This window comes from Mus caroli, unplaced genomic scaffold (assembly GCF_978045245.1).
Source record: "Mus caroli unplaced genomic scaffold, Mus_caroli_1 scaffold_19, whole genome shotgun sequence".
NCBI classification, from domain to species: Eukaryota; Metazoa; Chordata; class Mammalia; order Rodentia; family Muridae; genus Mus; species Mus caroli.
The window spans coordinates 39,662,527-39,681,989 of record NW_028227274.1 but is presented as its reverse complement, the minus strand read 5'-3'; the positions used below and the strand labels follow the sequence as shown (position 1 = coordinate 39,681,989).

The window sequence follows — 19,463 nt, the reverse complement described above, 5'->3', positions numbered from 1 at the left end:
TAAACAATCTCTCCAGCTTTTTCTTGAGACAGGGTTCCGTGTATCCATGGTTCATGCATCCCATTTATCACCCCTGAATTCACTATACAGCCAAGGATGACTGTGAACTTCTGATTTCTCTGCCCCTGCCATATAAATGATGGGATTAGCAGTGTGTGCACCACCACATCTGATTTTATACAGCAATACTGATCAAACCCAAGGCTTTGTACATGTTTGGCCAATATTCTACAAACTGAACCAAATCTCCAGCTCACTAAAGAATATTCTTATTCTTAGAAAATGCAAAAAGATGAAGGCCATTATTTATGTGAGCAATGATTAAAAATAAATTACAGTATGGACATATAATTAAAAGTAAATGGAGCAAATCCTCAATAACACAGCTAAGCAGGCATCATGTGAGTGCTACCTATATAGCTGATGTAAATTTACAATTATTTCTAAATAAAAGATTTGAAAGTCACTTTGCTGTAGAATAAAGTAATTTTTAGATTTATTTTTGTGAGTACACTGTCGCTGTCTTCAGACCTGTCAGAAAAAGGCATCAGAGCCACCATGTGGATGCTGGGAATTGAACTCAGGATCTCTGAAAGAGCTCTTAACCACCGAACCATCTCTCCAGCCCTGATCTCAAAGATTTTGGTTTTGTTTGTTTGTTTTGGTTTTGGTTTTTTGGGACAGGGTTTCTCTGTGTAGCCCTGACTGTCCTGGAGCACACTTTGTAGACCAGGCTGGCCTCGAACTCAGAAATCCACCTGCCTCTGCCTCCCAAGTGCTGGGATTAAAGGCGTGCACCACTATGCCCAGTGATCTCAAAGATTTTAAAAATATATATAAAGTAAGTTAAAAGCTGAAAAGTGGGGGTTAGAGAGATAGCTCAGTAGCTAAGAGCACTTGCTGCTCTTTCCAAAGGACCCAGTTCTTAGAACCCATGTGGCAACTCACAAACGTCTATGACTCTAGTTCCAAGGGACTTGTCTTAGTTAAGGGTACTACTGCCATAATAAAACACCATGACCAAAAGTAACTTGGGAAGGAAAAGGTGTATTTGGCTTATGCTTCCCATCACAGCATATAACCCAAGGAAGTGAGGGCAGTACTATGCACCCTGGAACTGGATTTATATATAGATGGTTGCAAACTGTCACGTTGGTGCTGGGAATCCTCTGCAAGGCCAAGTGCTCTTAACCACAAGCTAACTGTACAGCTGATAAAATAAAAACAATTTAAAAAAAAAAAAAAGTTGGAAGATATTTCTGTTCCTGGACTAGAGATTATGTATTTGTACATTTAAAAATATCTTTTCTACATTCTTATTAAATATTACCTGATTTATATATATATAAAATGAATTATAAATGAAGGCTGTAATATTTCTATATTGACTCAAACAAGCAATTAGGTTGGTATCTTTTCTTAGGATTTTTTTTTTAATTATTTTATGGGGATGGGGATGTGTACAGGAGTGCAGATGCCCGCAGAGGCCAAAGGCATTGAATCATCTAGGGCTAGAGTTAACATAGTTATGGCCACCAGAAGTAGGTGCTGGTAACCAAACTCAAGTCCTCTGTAAGAGAGAACTACATACTTAACTACTGAGCCATCTTTCCAGGCCCTTAGCTTGGTATCTTTAATCATGTTTTTATACTTTAGCAATATTTCTGTTTATTTTTCCAGTGTTGATAGTGTAGCTAAAAAGAGCAGCATCACCCCATCTTTGCGATGTTATATTGTTATCCAAGTCTCTGTATGTACCCAAACTTTTGTTTTTTAGAAATTACTCGATTTCTGAGGTCTGAAGAAATGGCTCCGCAGTTAATAGTGCTTGGTATTTAATCACAAGGACCTGAGTTCAGATGCCGGCACCCTCATGAGTGGGGTGTCCTACTCACATCTGTAACCCAGCTCTGAAAAGCAAAGAAAGAGGATCACTAAGGCTTGCTGGCTTCGAGCTGACCTAAGAAAATGCACCTCTAGGTGAAGACCTTGTCCAAAAAAAAAATTTTCTTTCAGGGTGGGCAGGATGGCACATACTACCTGTATCTCTAGCATGGGGAGCAGAGGCAAATGGATCTCTATAAATTCAAGGCAACATGATCTACATAGCAAGTTCCACTACATAGGACTACATAGAATGACCCTGTCTCAACAAAACAAACAAACAAAATAACAACAAACAAACAAACAAACAAACCCACAAAAACAATTTCAACTTGCAATTAAGAATCGTGGTGACAGAATCTAAGAAGTATATTACCTCTTCTTTAACTTCTTCTTTTTCTTGGACTAGTGGTTTTGGCTCAGGTTTAACTGGTTCCAATGGTGGAAGGTAGTTTTTAGTATAAAGACTTTCAAATAGTTTGTCCACAAAACCTGAAGTCTCTGAAGAGAAAAAAATATTTAAATGTTATACAAACAAAACTGGAAAGTTTAAATACTGTTGCCATCATTTTAAAATACAGGAAATCTTTAACAGTGATGTCAGGCTTTAAAACCAAGACTTACCTTAAAGGAAAAGAAATCACTTCTAGAGGTTTTGTTTCTTTTTAAATCCTTCAGACATAATTGTATGTGTGCAAATGATAAAAATATAACATTGTGCTGCTTAAGAACAAAAGATTAGAGAGACAAAGTTCCTATAAGAAAGAGACTAACAAGATAAATTATCAAATAGATTATAAGACTTTACTTGACCTTCTAAGAATATCAGATGTGTTTATGTGTTTATCTGTTCAAAGAAACTGAAATGACAAACTGTGTACTACAGGTGGGAAAAAGACATATGTAGAAGAGGAAGGAGTAATCTCATGGTACAATCCTACAGTTGGACAGAATGCACTATCCACTCAAAGACTGAACTAGATGTGTTTAAATGGGTTGAAATCAGCATTGGTGTTTTACTCAACTGTATTTTGGTCCTACCTGAAACTTCCTCAGACAAATAAAATAAGAGAAATAGGTAATCTTGACGAAACATAAGTATCAAAATATTTCTAGTTTTACTCTAATTAAAGTAACTTTCATTGGTCTTGCCCTATGGGGTTCTGCTCAGTGGCAGATGGTTCAATTCCCAACAAAATGGAGGATTGGGTATTTCAAAGGCATCTCATGTTGCAATTGTTACACATTTCTAAAATGTCAACAACTTTTACCACACACACAAAAAAAGCATCTTCATACGCACTCCTTTATGCTACTAATTTTACAAGCAAACTTTTTCCAAATGGTAAAACTGTTAGCAGAAGTGGAACATGGTGGTTTACACCTGTAATACCTGATTCAGGAAGCCTGGCTGGAGGGTCATCAGCCTAGACTACTCAGTAGTTCCAATAACCTGTACTGGTGTGATGCCCATTCCCATAAGGATGGAGGGATAGGTAGATTAAATAAATGAATGAACAGATAACACAACCCAGGAGCTAGAGAGACAGCCCAGCAGTTAAGAGCTTGATTATGGGGGCTGGTGAGATGGCTCAGTGGGTAAGAGCACCCGACTGCTCTTCCGAAGGTCCAGAGTTCTAATCCCAGCAACCACATGGTGGCTCACAACCATCCTTAACGAGATCTGGGGCCCTCTTCTGGAGTGTCTGAAGACAGCTACAGTGTACTTACATATAATAAATAAAAAAAAGAGCTTGATTATGGCTCTTACAGACAGTTCAGTTCCAGAATCCCATGGCAGATCACAACCATCCATAACTGAGTTCCAAGGGATCTGGCACCCTCTGGTGAACCTCACAGGCACAAGCATGTAAACACAGTACACTGACATACATGTAGGCAGAACACTCATAAACATAAAATAAAAATAAGTTTTAAAAAACAAAAAATAGGTTTGGGGATATAAATGAGTGTTTGCCTAGTATGTTTAATCAACAGTAAACCAAGTTTAGTGGTTTATGCCTGTAATCCCAGTACATCAGAGGTAGAGGCAAGAAGATCAGGAGTATCGAGGCAATGGCTAAACAGAAAAACACTATCTCAAAAAACCAAAACCAATCAAACAAAAAAACAAAAAAAGATGATCAGAAGTTCAAGGGTCATCCTCCAATATATGACACATTCAAGGATACCCTGTGCTATATGATCCCTAACAATAAAGAAACACGTAAGAATAAATAAAACTGCCAGCACTTGGGATTAAACAACAACAAAGTAACTTCATATTCGTTTGTATTTTCACATGTACTTTTTAAATTTGAAAGACAGTTCAATTTAAAAAAAAAATAGAAAGAAAGAAAAAAACAATAGGGCTAGTGAGATGGCTAAGTAAAAGGCCTTTACCACCAAGCCTGCTGACCTGACTCCAATCTCCATCCTCCACATAGTAAGAGAGACCCCACTCTTCAAAGTTCTCCTCTGACCTTCAAAAGCATGCTTTGACGTGCACACACACACGCACGCACATGCATACGCATAAATAAATAAATAAATAAATAAATAACCAAATACTATAGGCTCCAAGTCTCTACTTGCAAGAAAAGAAAAAAACAAGGGAGGAAAATAGATGAACTGGAAAATAAGTAAATGGCAGGTGTTATACAAGTGCTATGCAGTGCTTGCCTTTAAGCCCAGTATTCAAGAGCAACAAGGTAAACAAATGTTTATGAGTTCTAGGTCAGCCTGTTCAGCACGGTAAGTTCCAGTCCAGCTACAGATATATAGTGAGACCCTTTCTCAAAATATGAGAGAGGGGGCTGACAAGGGGGAGGAGAGGAACAGGGAGACGGAGTGGGGAAGGGAGAGGGAGAGCAGAGCGGGGAGGAATAAATGAGCACATAGCAACTGTGCATGATAACATCTGCAGAGACCAAAAAGAAAGAATATTCCAGGCAAACATAAAACATCTCCACAGGCTCTGAGTAGGGACACTGACATTTGAAGACCTCTCTAGGTGGGCAGTGTGGTTTAGAAGAGGACTGGACAGGGGTAGGGGTGGAGTGGGGCAGAAAATATCAAGAAAACAGCAAGAGAAACTTCTTGCAAGCTCTGTTTCACGGTAGGACTTTGGTTAAAAGATAACAGTTCTGTTTATTTTGACAGTCTTATGAAGCCCAGGCTATGTAGCAAAGGACAACCCTGATCTTCAGATCCTCCTGCCTCCTGAGTTACAAGCAAGCACCTCGTGTCCAGCTGAAGATAAGAAGTTAAAGGTGCAAAGGGAAGAGAATCCTGTCCATCTCTTCTTAGATCTCAAGATCCACCAGCTGAGAGAAAAAGAACATTGGGTTCACTGTATTAACAGCAAGAATAAGCAGCTTCAGGGCTATGGAGATTGCTCGGTCAGTGGAGCACTGAATTTGAACCCAGAATCCATACTGTGGTGGCACGTAATTGTAGTTCTGGCACTAGAGAAGGAAGATCTCTGGGACTTGCTAGCCAGTCAGCCTAGCCTACTTTGCAAGTTCCAGACCAATGACACAAAATCAAAAAACAAGACAGAGAAGGCTTCTAAGAAATGACATGTGTTGGTTGGCCTGTTTCCCACAAGAACATATGTACGCCTGCCCATGCATGAATATAATATGTATAAGTACAAACAGGCACATGCAGAGACACACACACACACACACTAGAAAGAAGCTTCAGTAGTCTTAAACAATTATCTCTTAACTGTCAGCTAAGTACTGCCCAAAGCTGGAAAGAATCTACCAAATATCAGGACCACTGTCTCAATAGAGAGAAGAAGCAAAGACGGACAGGAAAAGCTGTCCTTCCTAAACACACAACAAAAATGGAAGCATCAAGAATGGAGATATTGATGAATTCAAAGGACTGTTCCTAATTTTCTGTAAAGTTTATACCTGTCTCACTTCAGAAGCACATAATATTAGAATGACACGGAGATTAGTTTGGCACTGTGCAAAGAAGGATTACACACAAATTCCAAAAGTTTTTTTCCCCTTAAGCTATTCCTTCATGAAGTTTGGTTGTTGCTGCTATTTTGTTTGAGGCAGGGTCTTGCCCCAGTAAGTAGCTCACGTGACTTGGAATTCCCTTACATAGCCCCAGGTGGGCCTCTAACTCCTGCCCCAGCCTCCTAACTTTTGGGATTACAGGAATGTACTAGACCCACTGGCTCTTTCCAGAAAGTTTTAAATTAAAAATATTTACCTAAAATAATTGGTTGAAGGCCTACAACAATTACCTTTTTGTAAAAAGACATCAAGTTGGTCAGCACAAAAGGCTTTCAATTCCTTCTCAGGTTTGTCCTTCTTGACCAGTGCTACAACATAGTTGGCTAGGGCTGAAGGGTCAGCATCACATCTAGTTAAACAAAGAGAAAATTAAAATCATGAAACATTGTTTGTGAATAGTAACATTACTAAAGACATTACCCGTATTTTAGAAAATCAAAGATTTAAACTGACTGCAAACACAGGCAGCTATCATCACAAACAGTACTCCAAGTGAGATTTTCCTTTTCTGCTTGTTTTATTTTTCTTAAATATTTAGTTTGCCTCCTATTTTCCAAGGTTCTAGCAATACAAAGAACATTGAATCAGTACATTTATTTGCTTTCTCAGAAGCAACAGGGAAAGGGTCACCCCTAAATTGGTGCCACAAATAACATCCCCAGGAACTATGTTTCATGTGGCCAGTGAGGAAAAAGGAAGGAAGGGAAAATGATGAGACAGATTCTTCCTCTTCTTAAGTACCTTTGCCTAAAGCACAGGGACCAGCATCCAAAATTGGCTACTCAAACTACCACTAACCTTCCCACCCTGTTCCTTAGTCATTACCAGCTGTCAGCAAAGGAAAACTTCAAGAGCTAGAAACAAGTGCTCTAAAGGTGGCTGAAATTTGCTTTGATACTCAAAAACCACCTCCTATGTCAGCGATTGCAAGATTCTGGCTTGCTTACTCCTAACAAATCTGTCAAAAGTAATGTTTGATCTTAAAAATTTACATGTTGGGGCTGAAGAGATAGTTCAGCGGTTAGGAGCACTGACTGCTCTTCCAGAGGTTCTGAGTTCAATTCCCAGCAACCACATAGTGGCTCACAACCATCCATAATGAGATCTCACGCCCTCTTTTGGTTTGTCTGAAGACAGCTACAGTGTACTCACATAAAATAAATAAATAAATGTTAAAAAAAGCTTACATGTTGATATGTAAATGTATGTGTACATATACATCCTTAAATATATAAATGTGTACGCGTGTATATATATATATATATATATATATGTATACACACACACACATATATATATATGATGTTCATATGTATGTTTTTTTTGTTTCTTTTTTTTGTTTTGTTTTGTTTTGTTTTGTTTGTTTGGTTGGGGGTTTTTTTTTTTTTTTTTGGTTTTTCATGACAGGGTTTCTCTGTATAGCCCTGGCTGTCCTGGAACTCACTCTGTAGATCAGGCTGGCCTCGAACTCAGAAATCCGCCTGCCTCTGCCTCCCCAGTGCTGGGATTAAAGGTGTGCGCCCACACCTGGCCTTGTTTTATTTCTGAGACAGGGTCTCACTGGTCTAGAATTTTATGTGTGGCCTTAAATCTGTGATGCTCCTCCTGCCTCTGCCTGCTGGAATTAGAGGTATGTGCCTGGTTCTTATCAAGGTAAAAATGAACATTCTAGATGACAGCAAATTAATCATCATGCAAGCAAAGTGATCAAATCCTTATAAAATGCTATTCAATATAGTCTTATTCTATAATTCTTAGTCCTCATTTGTCAAACAGAAAGTTTAAGACATTTCAACCTATGACCATCAATCACATTTTCTAACAAAAGGAAAACTAGCACCTCTACTTTAGAAGTGGTAGCTCATACTTATAATTCTCAGGATTTGGGAGATCAGGGCAGGAAGATCACACTGAGCTCAAGAACATACTGGGCCAAAGACACCCTATCTTAAAACAAATAGGCAACTAAACAAAAGCCTACACATTAGTAAAAGAGCAAAGCTTGTCTTCATTGCCAACAGCGCTTTAGGAAAGGGTGGTCCTGTAAAAAGCCTATACACCTAGGGAAATGGGACAAGAGCTCACTGGTAAAGGGGCGGCAGCACAGGCATGAGGACCTGACTTTGGATCATTGGTCAAGCAGAGACAGGTCCCCAGAACTTGATGATGGTCAACCAACACAGCTAATCAGTGAGTTTCAATGAAAGATGAGGTAGAGATGGAGGAAAAAACACCTGATGTTGACATCTGGCTTCCATATACACACACTCACACAGAGAGATGCCATGAACCTAATTCTAGAGAGACAGAGACAGACAGACAGACAGACAGACGATAAACCTAATTCTAATAAAAAAGAAAATGAATTCACTCTCAATTTTATAAAACTCAGAACTAATTTACATAATCAGAAGCACAGGTCAAAGTGTGCTAAGAATGAATATGTATTATTTGCATATTATAAAAATACACGATTTTCTTTTTAATTAAAAATGAAAAAAACCAAAAAAAAAAAAAAAAAAGTATACTATGGCTGGAAAGACTGCTTGGCAGTTAAGAGCCCTTATTGCTCATATAAAAAATTCAAGTTCTGTTCCCAGCACCCACATCATACAGCCTACAATCATCTGTAACTCCAGCACCAGGGGATCCAAGGCTCTCTTCTGGCCTCTGTGAGCACTGCATGCATGTGCACAAACCTCTGCACAGACACTCACCATACACATACTTTTAAAAATAAATAACTGGCTGGGCTTGGTGGTGCACACCTTTAATCCCAGCACTTGGGAGGCAGAAGCAGGTGGATTTCTGAGTTCAAGGTCAATATGGTTTACAGAGTGAGTTCCAGGACAGCCAGGGCTACACAGAAACCCTGTCTCAAAAAACCAAATACATAAATAAATAAATAAATAAATATTCTTTTAAAAATATATTGCCTTCTGGAGAAGTATGAACAGATCATTTTAGCACAAGCCCAATTTTATTTATATATATATATATATATATATACATATATATATATATATACACACACACATACATATATATGTGTGTGTGTGTGATTTGGATCTTGGATAAGGATACTCTTCTTGTTTAAACACGTGTGTGCTTGTGTGCACGTTTACATGGTAATTAGAAGACAACCTGTTGGAATCTGTTCTCTCCTTCTAACACGTGGGTCTGGGGACTGAACTCAGGTCATAAGGCTTGAAGCACCTTTACCATCTTCCCAGCCACAGATATTCTCTAACACTGACTTTTAAAAATATGATAAAGAAGAAGCAAAGAAATGGTTCAATGGATAAGAATGTGTATTTCTTTTACAGAGAACCTAGGTTTGATTCCCAGCACCCATAGGAAGAGTATAGCTACCTGCACCTCTAGTTCCAGGGTACTGAGCTCCTATTTCTGGTCTCTGCAATTACCAGGTTGCAAAGTGAACATATATATGTATAGGCAAAACATTCATACTCTATAAAATATTGAAATAAATAAATAAATATGGCAGAAAATGGCAGTATTGTTTTTCTGTGTTGTTATTAAAACCTTCAGAGTTTCATGACCTGACAAGCATAATTCTGAGTAAGAATATGATGCCAGGTGTGATGGTTTATGCCTTTAATACAAAAGCAGATGAACATTGGTGAGTTCAAGGCCAGCCAGTGCTGTATAGAGACCCTGTCTCCAAAAAACAAACAAGCAAACAAACAAAACAAAACAAAACAAAACAAATGAAGTTTCTTGTCAGGTAAAATATCTAGTTACTGGGTGTAATAATCCCAGGTTCCTTTTACCTAATTTAGTATTTAGACTAAAGGACAAATAAATGCAGAACTGGACTGCTTCTAATAAAACACATTTTAGGGTGATTGAAACAAGTTACCAAGATGTATCTCACACTGGCCTGGATATCACAACGTAGCTTAGGCTGGCCTCAAACTTGGAGCTGTCCTCTTGCTTCATCCTCTTTAGTGCTAGACTTATAGGCTCCCAGCACCCACATGGCAGCTCACAACTGTCCATTACAACAATTCCAAGGGATCCGACACCCTCACACAGACATACATGCAGGCAAAACACCAATGCACATGAAATAAAATAAATAAAATTTAAAACAAACAAAAATACTACTAAAAAGCCTAACATTAAAACTACAAATCTGCAAGGAAAAACTAGGTACTCCAATCCAAAGAAGACCTAATAATATAGCTCAGTGAGTACAGGCCTTTGCTGGGCTTAATTCAAGCCTCAGTATCCACATGGTGAAGATAACTATGACTCTCACAGGTCTACATGTACACAGTGGCACAGGCATACCCATACAAACAACACACACACAAAATGTATGCACACATGAATATATACACAAATACATTTAATTTTTAAATGTTTTGAAAGATTAGGCAGAGTATACCTTTGATGTAAAATTAGGCTATAACTCCATACATGTAAAATGTATTTCACATCACATATACTTTTCTAGTGTATATCTACTAGACAAATATTCTATAAGCCTCAACTAGTAGTTACTTTTAATTGAAATAACAATCAACAAAAGAAAATTTCAAAAATAGCGTTTCCAATACAAGGACTCATTAAAACTCACATATAATGTAAGATGTTTTAATGATCTTTAAGTCATCTTAAAAAACAAAACCAGTTATACAGTAGACCTGTTGGCATAGACTTGACATCCCAGATACTTGAGAGGCTGAGGCAGAGGAATTATAATTTTAAGGCATTCCTATGCTATAGGATGAACTAACAACCTAGGCAATTTAGTGAAACTCTATCTCAAAATAAAACTAAAAAGCTGTGGAAATAACTCAATGGTGGAGTGTTTTGCCTAAATATTGACCTACAAATGTCCAGAAGGTCCTCAATTTGAATTTTTTTCTCTTCTGATGAATCCTCCATTTACAGACATTACAAGAACTAACACATCAGCTTCATATTTGAAACATAAACTAATTTCCAAATGAAAAAGTAAAGATTCGGGCTGGTGAGATGGCTCAGTGGTTAAGAGCGCCGACTGCTCTTCCAAAGGTCCTGAGTTCAAATCCCAGCAACCACATGGTGGCTCACAACCACCCGTAATGAAATCTGATGCTCTCTTCTGGAGTGTCTGAAGACAGCTACAGTGTACTTACATATAATAAATAAATAAATAAATATTAAAAAAAAAAGAAAAAGTAAAGATTCTAACTTGACACTAAGCCAAGAGATACTACTAAAAAGCCATTGCTAGCATTTGCTTCAGGAATAAGACACATACTATTAAACCTTCAAGCAAAATTCACATTTTTCGTATCATGGACTTGATTTTAACTTCTTTTTTTTTTTTTTTGGTTTTTGGTTTTTCGAGACAGGGTTTCTCTGTGTAGCCCTGGCTGTCCTGGAACTCACTTTGTAGACCAGGCTGGCCTCGAACTCAGAAATCCGCCTGTCTCTGCCTCCTGAGTGCTGGGATTAAAGGCGTGCGCCACCACGCCCGGCTTGACTTTATCTTCTTAATGTGATCTCTGTTTCAGAGATAAGGCCACTAATAAGTGTACTAACAAATCATGAGGGGAAAGGCCTACTAATCCAAATGTGCATTAACACCAATATTCATATTTACTAAAAACTAGACAGGAAACAATGGTAAACCCTAAAAATACTTATACATTAAAAAAATCTGTTTATTATAAAAAGACAGTATTACTTCTAACCAATGAAGGAGAAGAGGAGGAAGTGGAGGAAGTGGAGGAAGAGGAGGAGGTGGAAGAGGAGGTAGTGGTGGTGGTGGTAGTGGTCATCGTCATTGGGGTAAGCCACTACTACTGCCAGAGATGTATGAAATATTAGGCATGTACAGTGATGGCCATAAAAGTAATACACAAATATGAAAATGCTTTCCTGATATGATGTCAATTAGAAATCAAATAGTGAGTGGTTACAGCTACAAAGCTACAAAGTATAGAAGAAAAATTAAAAATAAACACCAATAATTTTATTTCCTATAGTGCAATAATAAATAATAAAGGCTTCACCTCTTAATATGGGCATTAAATTTCAACACATGAATTTTGGGTGAAGACCATAGATAGCATTTTCCTCTTACTCCTACTCTTTATTGAGATAGGGTTTCACTATGTAGCCATTGCCAGTACGCAGACCAGGCTACCCTCGAACTCCCAAGTGCTGGGATTAAAGGAATGCACATCTTTCGCTGAGACTGGGTCTCTCTCTCTCTCTAGGCAGCTCTGACTGTCCTAGAACACACTATATAGAACAGGCTGAGATTTCCCCTTCCTCTGCTTCTCAAATGCTGGGATTGAAGACATGTTTCACTACATACCTGGCTTCATTTTACTCTTAATTAGGGGTTTTCATGAAAGTATATAGAGAAGAGATATCCCCACAATTGTTTTGGTTTTGCTTTTGATAATATGCATAATATACACATCAAGCCATTTTGATACTTGAACTGTACATCCTTGAACAGTAATCACCCATTAATATATTCACAAAGTAAAATTAGCAAAAAATAAATCTCTTTTTATGCTGGAACTCAAACCCAAGGCCCTCTGCATTACTAAGCTGCACCCCCACCCCAGCCCAAACTTATTTTTCTAATTGTCAAGCAATCAAAATATACATATGAGGATGTTCATTCATTTAACATGTACTGTTTGTTAATTAAGTACCAAGTCTCTCCCTTTCTTTGTTTTGTTTTGTTTGTTTTTGTTTTTGGTTTTTTTTGAGACAGGGTTTCTGTATAGCACTGGATATCCTGGATGGAACTCGCTGTTGACCAGACTGGCCTCAAACTCAAGAGATCCGCTTGCCTCTGGTTCCTAAGTACTAGGATTAAGGGGTACACCACCACGGCTAGGCTTAGTACCAAGTCTCTTGCTTGATGACTTTGATCACTTTGAGTAAGACAGACCTTGCCCTTCAAGTCACATGACTAGAAGGTAGCTATGAAAAACATTACCAAAAACCAAAACAGTAAAGAAATAAAGAAAAACATTACCAAACAAAATAGTGGTATAAAAAGGCATACAATAACTATAAAAGCAATACTGAGAGAGAATGAGAGAACACATTGATAGGAAACACAGGGCTGGCTATAAAAGCAACTTCTGGCTTCTACCCTATAGCTATTGGACCAGGAAGAAGGAAGTCAGACATATTTAGGAAGCAGATCAAGAGCATAAGAACAACTGTACTCTTAGTACACCAAAATGTGTCAACAAGTCTTTGGCAAAATAATCCCTGTCCTTTTAGCCCATGAAAGCTGCCTTAAACAAGATTCATGTTACTTTATATACACACAAATTTTGTGAAGCTACTAGTGTACTTTAAAAAATTATGAATACTTCTCCTTCCTAAGAATGTAGTCCTAGCCAGGCGTGGTAGGGCATGCCTTTAATCCCAGCACTTGGGAGGCAGAGGCAGGTGGATTTCTGAGTTCCAGGCCAGCCTGGTCCACAAAGTGAGTTCCAGGACAGCCAGGGCTATACAGAGAAACCCTGTCTCGAAACCACCACCCCTCCGCCCAAAAATAAGAATGTAGTCCTAAATACTTATTACACCTTAATAGTTTATTTACCAGAAGACCAAGCCTAGTGACTGCTTGTTGATGTTTGCTTCCAACTGAGCAACTACAGTAATCACTAGCCAGAGTGTAATGTCCTAAAAACTACCAGCCTACTCAAGGATGTAAACATACCTGCCCTGACTATTAAACCAAAAAATATAAACCAGTAAGATAATCCTATTCAGGCAGGCAATATTGGTGCATGCCTCTAATCCCTGCACTCAAGAGGTAGAAGCAGAAATATATGAATGAGTTCAAGGCCAGCCTGGTCTACAGACCAAGTTCCAGGACAGCCAGAGGTACACAGAGAAACCCTGTTTCAAACCCCCCACACCACCAAAAAAAAGGAAATCAATCCTAATCTTGAAGCTTTTATTGCCCTTTCCATAATACTTCGAAGTTATCAACATATCTCCTATTATAGTTTGAAAGACTCTGAAATGGTCAGAATGCACTGAAACTACATATAAAGTCCATAACTTTCACCAGCAACTACTGTTCTTACTTACAGAATAGCAATGAGTTGCTAGAACTCACAGAAACTACAAGTCCAGGACTTTCACTAGCAACTCCTGTTCTTATACGATGGCAATGAGTCACTGGCTGTGACAAATGAACATTTGTTAGATAGTAGTGGCACCCAACATTAATAAGCAAAATATCTGGCAAGCTTAGTGTACCTTCACAAAGCACTTCTGACAGTTTGCATCATGACCACTCTATATTTGTAAAGTGGGTAAAAGACTAGTATTTATGAAAACAGATTTCTCCAAGATCAAAATTAATCAGATAGATATAAGTAAAAACGAACTGCTGGAATCACACAATGTCCTATCATAATACACAGAAGCAACTGTCCAAGAAGCTTACAAACCCCAGTATTAAAAACATATACCACCAGGCAGTGGTGGCGCACGCCTTTAATCCCAGCACTTGGGAGGCAAAAACAGACGGATTTCTGAGTTCGAGGCCAGCCTGGTCTACAGAGTGAGTTTCAGGACAGCCAGGGCTATACAGAGAAACCCTGTCTCGAAAAACCAAAAAAGAAAACAAAGAAAAGAAAAGAACAGAGAGATAGACAGAGAGACTGACCAACTAATGGTCTGACCAAGACAAATTTTTACAAAAAGCCAAACAAGAAGCAACAAATATTTAAAATTTCCCTTCACAGAGCTGGGGATATAGTTTGGTGGTAGAATACTTGCCTTGGATGTGGTAGGTCCTAAACTCAAATCTTAAGTCTATATATACAAAAAGTTAAGTCCCAGTTATTTGGTAGAAATGCAAGTCTGTTACTGTAATAAAAATGCTTGTCTTGGCCCCAGAAATAAAGGTCAGCAGATAAAGATACCCACCAACAGGCCTGGTGACCTGAGCCAGATCCCTGGAACACACATGGTGGGAGAGAACAAACTCCTACAAGTTGTCCTCTGACTTCTACATATAGAAATACATACACACACACACACACACACACACACACACACAGTAATAATTTTTACACAGATCTCCCCCCTCCCCCGTGTCTACAATTTTTTATAGGTAAAGAAAAATAAGGATTTCACTTAAGATGTTATTCTTGGCTATCTTTAACTTTTGACCTGGTTTCCTCCTCTTTTAGTGTACTGCCATCAGGAATGGCAATTGTGTCTTTCCCCAGCAAGCTAAGAGAGGTAAGAGGTTATTCCTTCCAGGGCTAGATATAGCTCAGCAATTATCAGCAGTTAAGAGCACTGGCTGCTCTTCTACAGAACCCTAGATGGCTCACAACCACCCTTAATCCCAGGTTCAGGAAACCCAATACCTCTTCTAGCGTCCATGGGCACAAGGTACATACATAGTACAGGCATGAATGTTGGCAAAAACACCCATACAATAAAAATTAAGTCAAAAAAAAAAGCGTAAGAGGAACAAACTCATGTGCTCAGCTATAGCTGGATTCCAACCTAGTCACTGCCTAGTCAAAGCCTGACAACTGCTCTGAAATGCTATGTTGTAGTAACATGTCAGTCTGCCATGAAAGTAAATTTACAAACACAACCCACATTAGCATATCATTTATTATGTTTTTAGGATCTCTAAACAAAAAAAAAAGTTATCTGCCACAACAGTGTACCAAGAATGAAAATCTATATGGCATTCGAACATACTATTTTAGCTCTCTCTAAAACCAATACTATAAGTTAAAAAATAAGACTTTATTTTATAAGTCTAGACATTTACATTGTTAAAGTCTAAGTAGTAATGTTAAGTCTATTTTTTTTAAGTTTTTTTGAGATAGGATTTCTCTGTGTAGCCTTGGCTGTCCTGAAACTTGATATGTAGACCAGACTGGCCTCAAACTCAAAAGATCCACCAGCTTCTGCCTCCAGAGTACTGAGATTAAAGGCATGGGCCGCCACCACCACCCAGCTCACAAATTAAGTTTGTTTTTGTTTTTTTTTTAAGTTTTTGCTATTCAGTTAGAGAACTGCTACTTAGACAAAGCTGTCCTCAGACTTTTTATTTATTTATTTATTTATTTATTTATTTATTTATTTATTTATTTATTTATTATATGTAAGTACACTGTAGCTGGCTTCAGATGCACCAGAAGAGGGCGTCAGATCTCATTACGGGTGGTTGTGAGCCACCATGTGGTTGCTGAGAATTGAACTCAGGACCTTTGGAAGAGAAGTCAGTGCTCTTACCCGCTGAGCTATCTCGCCAGCCCCCAAAATTAAGTTTTAACACTAAGTTCAAGTAATCTTTTATTTGGTTGGTTGGTTTTCTTATTTTGAGACAAGGTCTTCATAACATAGTTAGACTGAACAATGTAGGCCAGGCTGGCCTGAAAATCATGGCAATCCTGCCTCAGCCTTCAGAGTGTTGGACTCTAAGTGTGGAACACAATGATTAGCTTTCAAATATTCATTTTATTTTTTGAAGATTTATTCTTACTATATTTTTAATTATGTGTAGCTGTGTATTTCTGTATATGGGAATGTACATGTGAGTGCTGGTGCCCTCAGTGGTCAGAGATATTAGATCTCCCTCTGGATCCATAGTTAAAGATTGAGTCACTTTACATGGATTCTGGAAACCAAACTCAGGTCCTTTTGGAAGAGCAGCAGATACTGTTAATCTCTGAGGCAATCTCTCAAGCTCTCAAGTATTCATTTTAAAATTTATTTCTCATTCAAGATTATAGAATAATTAAATTTTTCAGAACAGCAACAAAAAAAAATTATCCTAATGAGCACATCATTTGTAAGACAGCATTCCTATATGACATTTACCTTAAGAAAAAAAAAGTACTAGCTAGTACCTTTACTATCTAGTCAAACTTTTTAGGGTGCTTCAAAAGAAAATAAATAAATAAAAAGAAGTTATGATACTAAAAGGTCTTAGTGCCTACCCAAGACATAAAACATACATGTAATACTTTTTTTAAAAATCTCTACTAACCAACAGAATGGGAACTTATCAGGGGAATTTAGGAGACGGTGGGCTGGGAATGCAGCTCAGTTAGTGAAAACACTGGTGTGGCCCTGGGTTTCATGTTCTACAATGCAAGAAAAGGCCACAGGACAGTGTGTATTCAAAGACTCTTTCGAGTGTTAATTTGAAAAATATAACTAATCTTTAAAAACATGCATACTTTTCTTCTTTTTTCAGCTCTTTCCAAGTATGGTACATTTACCTAGTTCTATCTTATTTCCAAACCACACATCACAATTCCTTTCCACCTTTGTGCCCTAGCATTTTCCACTGCAGAAAAAAAGAGATGAAAATATTCTTCTACCAAACTTTTCAAGTATGTGCAGAAGCCCTTTCCATTGTAACTGGCCTAGCTACCACTCACTAAGAGGCCCTTCCACACACTTATTCATTCATTCATTCATTCATTTATTCCTATGCTCCACTCATGCAGCAAATAGTCCTCCAGACACCCAACCTCCCACTGCAGTCTTCTTTACCCACATGCCTCCACAAGAGTAATACATTGGCCTACAACTAGATGACCCTCCTCCTGAGGTACCTTTCCATTCCCCAAAACACAAAGTAGCAAAACAAAGACAAAAAGTTAGTTAAGTCAATTCCTAAGGGGGCCAAGGAACTAATAGATGAACACAGAAGCAAGCACTACAATGTCTCCCAACAGCCTCAACTTTATCATACCTCCAATTTCCCACTCCCTGAAAAACACCCCCCCAAAAACAAACAAACAAACAAACTAAAGTAATCTGATGTCATGAATGGAGGCCCGACTATCTTCTCTAACTCTCCTTGGTGGTGGTGGGCATTGAGAAAGTAAAGAAGAAACAGAAATTAAAAGGGGGCAAGCTGGGCTTCTTTCCCTCCTATTCGGCTTCCCATGCTCTCTTCAAAGAACCGGCTAAAGATGGTCTCTCCTGCCTTCTACCCTTTCTTCCTCACGAGACTGTGCTAGAGACTAGCTATACCCAAGAATCCCCAAACACTCCACACGGCCTTTACTTTCTTAAAAGTTATAAACCAAGTTTACCCCCTTCTGCTGCCCCTGTCAAGCCTCACCATATCTGTACAACTGACACTACCCAAAATATCTTAAAGAGGACCGGCCTCTCATTCTCCTTGCCCCTCAACCAGTCACCCTACACCCCAATTATAGTCGCCCTGTCATCTCTCAACAACGTTTACCAGGTCCTTATTTATTCTTGTGACCATTTTGCTCTAATACCTGCATCTTAAAAAAAAAAAAAAAGATACTGCAAGTACACCCGCTTCAACCTACATAGTACACACTAGTTACATAGTACACACTAGTTAGTCCTTTCAACCTCAATTAGCATAAAAATCTCGAGTCCGCCCCCCAACATCCTACGGAATTTAAAATCACCAATTCGACCACCAACTCCTCAAGAATACCTTAAAATCCCTCCGTTTCCTCGCTCTGGGACCCAGGAGCTCCTTAATGGTTTACCAAAGCCCTTCCACGCCCGCATATCCACTTCAGCACTCCGAGGTCTTTCAAGCCCTTGAATATCCTCATCCGTCGGAGCTCCCCGCTAATTACGACTCGGCTTCAGGACCCCCGCTCGCCCTCTCTGCCCCTCGCTGCCCCAGTGTGCTGAGAAGGCCCTCGACACCGGGGCTCCTGAACACTGTTTGCAAAGTCCTCTCCAGCCCGCCCTGCCGTCCCACACCTCAGCTTTCACATTTAAAAATCCCTCGACAGTCGCGCCACTCGCCTCAGCTGCCGGGTCGCCACCGTCCTTCAGTCTCCCGCCGGCCTGCAGCCCGGGCCGGCTCCCGGGCTGTGTGTGTGTGGACTCGGGAAGCCCCGACGCCCGTGCCCGGCCCTGGCCCGGTCCCCCTCACACCTCACACCACAGCGGACTAGGACCAGGCGGGCGGCCGGGACTCCCGCCTCCCCTCCCCCACGCCCCCGCGGGTCTCCAACGCCCATGCCGCCGGCCCGGCGCGGCCCGGCGCACTCACATCGGCTCCAGTAACTTGGCCAGCCAGGACTTGAGGGCATCCACATCTTCTATGAGCATGGTGCAGGGAAGGCGGGCTCGGCCGCCGCTCCTCCTAAGGCCCGCCGCGGGTCTCCGTTCGCCGCCGCCTCACGTTCCCTCACAGTTCCGAGTGCCCTGACCCACCGGGCATCTTATAGACTTCACCTACTCCCTGGGCCGGGGCCTAACAGGAACTAACCCAAGAGCCCCACTCAACCTAGCCCGGAGGCCCAGGTGGGCGGGAGGTAGGGTGAGTGACGGGCCGACTAACCAATAGGCGGTAGAGGGCCGCGCGCAGAAGGCCAATCGTAAGACTCGTTCGCCCCGCCCGCAAGCCGTACCCAGTGAGGGCGGAGGGACCTAGCAAGGTAGGTGGAGAGTTCAGTGAACTCCCGGTGCAAGATGGTATCTTGGAGAAGGTGCTGTGTCTCTTAAAGGGTCCACGACTCCTCTTTTGACCATGCCGCCACCGCC

The 19,463-nt window shown here is 39.9% G+C and overlaps 1 protein-coding gene across 2 annotated transcripts in view; it reads right to left on the bottom strand.

Moving 5' to 3' along the window:
* The window catches only part of Rbm27 (RNA binding motif protein 27), a 66,603-nt gene extending 47,394 nt beyond the window's left edge, over positions 1 to 19,209 (bottom strand). For both annotated transcript variants that reach the window (XM_021150472.3, XM_021150473.3), the window contains exons 1-3: positions 18,970 to 19,209; positions 6,152 to 6,270; positions 2,261 to 2,385 (exon numbers count right to left, since the gene is read on the bottom strand). In XM_021150472.3, the coding sequence (XP_021006131.1) occupies positions 2,261 to 2,385; positions 6,152 to 6,270; positions 18,970 to 19,028 (303 nt within the window). In that variant the 5' untranslated portion in view covers positions 19,029 to 19,209. The remainder of the gene's footprint in view (positions 1 to 2,260; positions 2,386 to 6,151; positions 6,271 to 18,969) is intronic.
* Positions 19,210 to 19,463: the final 254 nt, after the last annotated feature.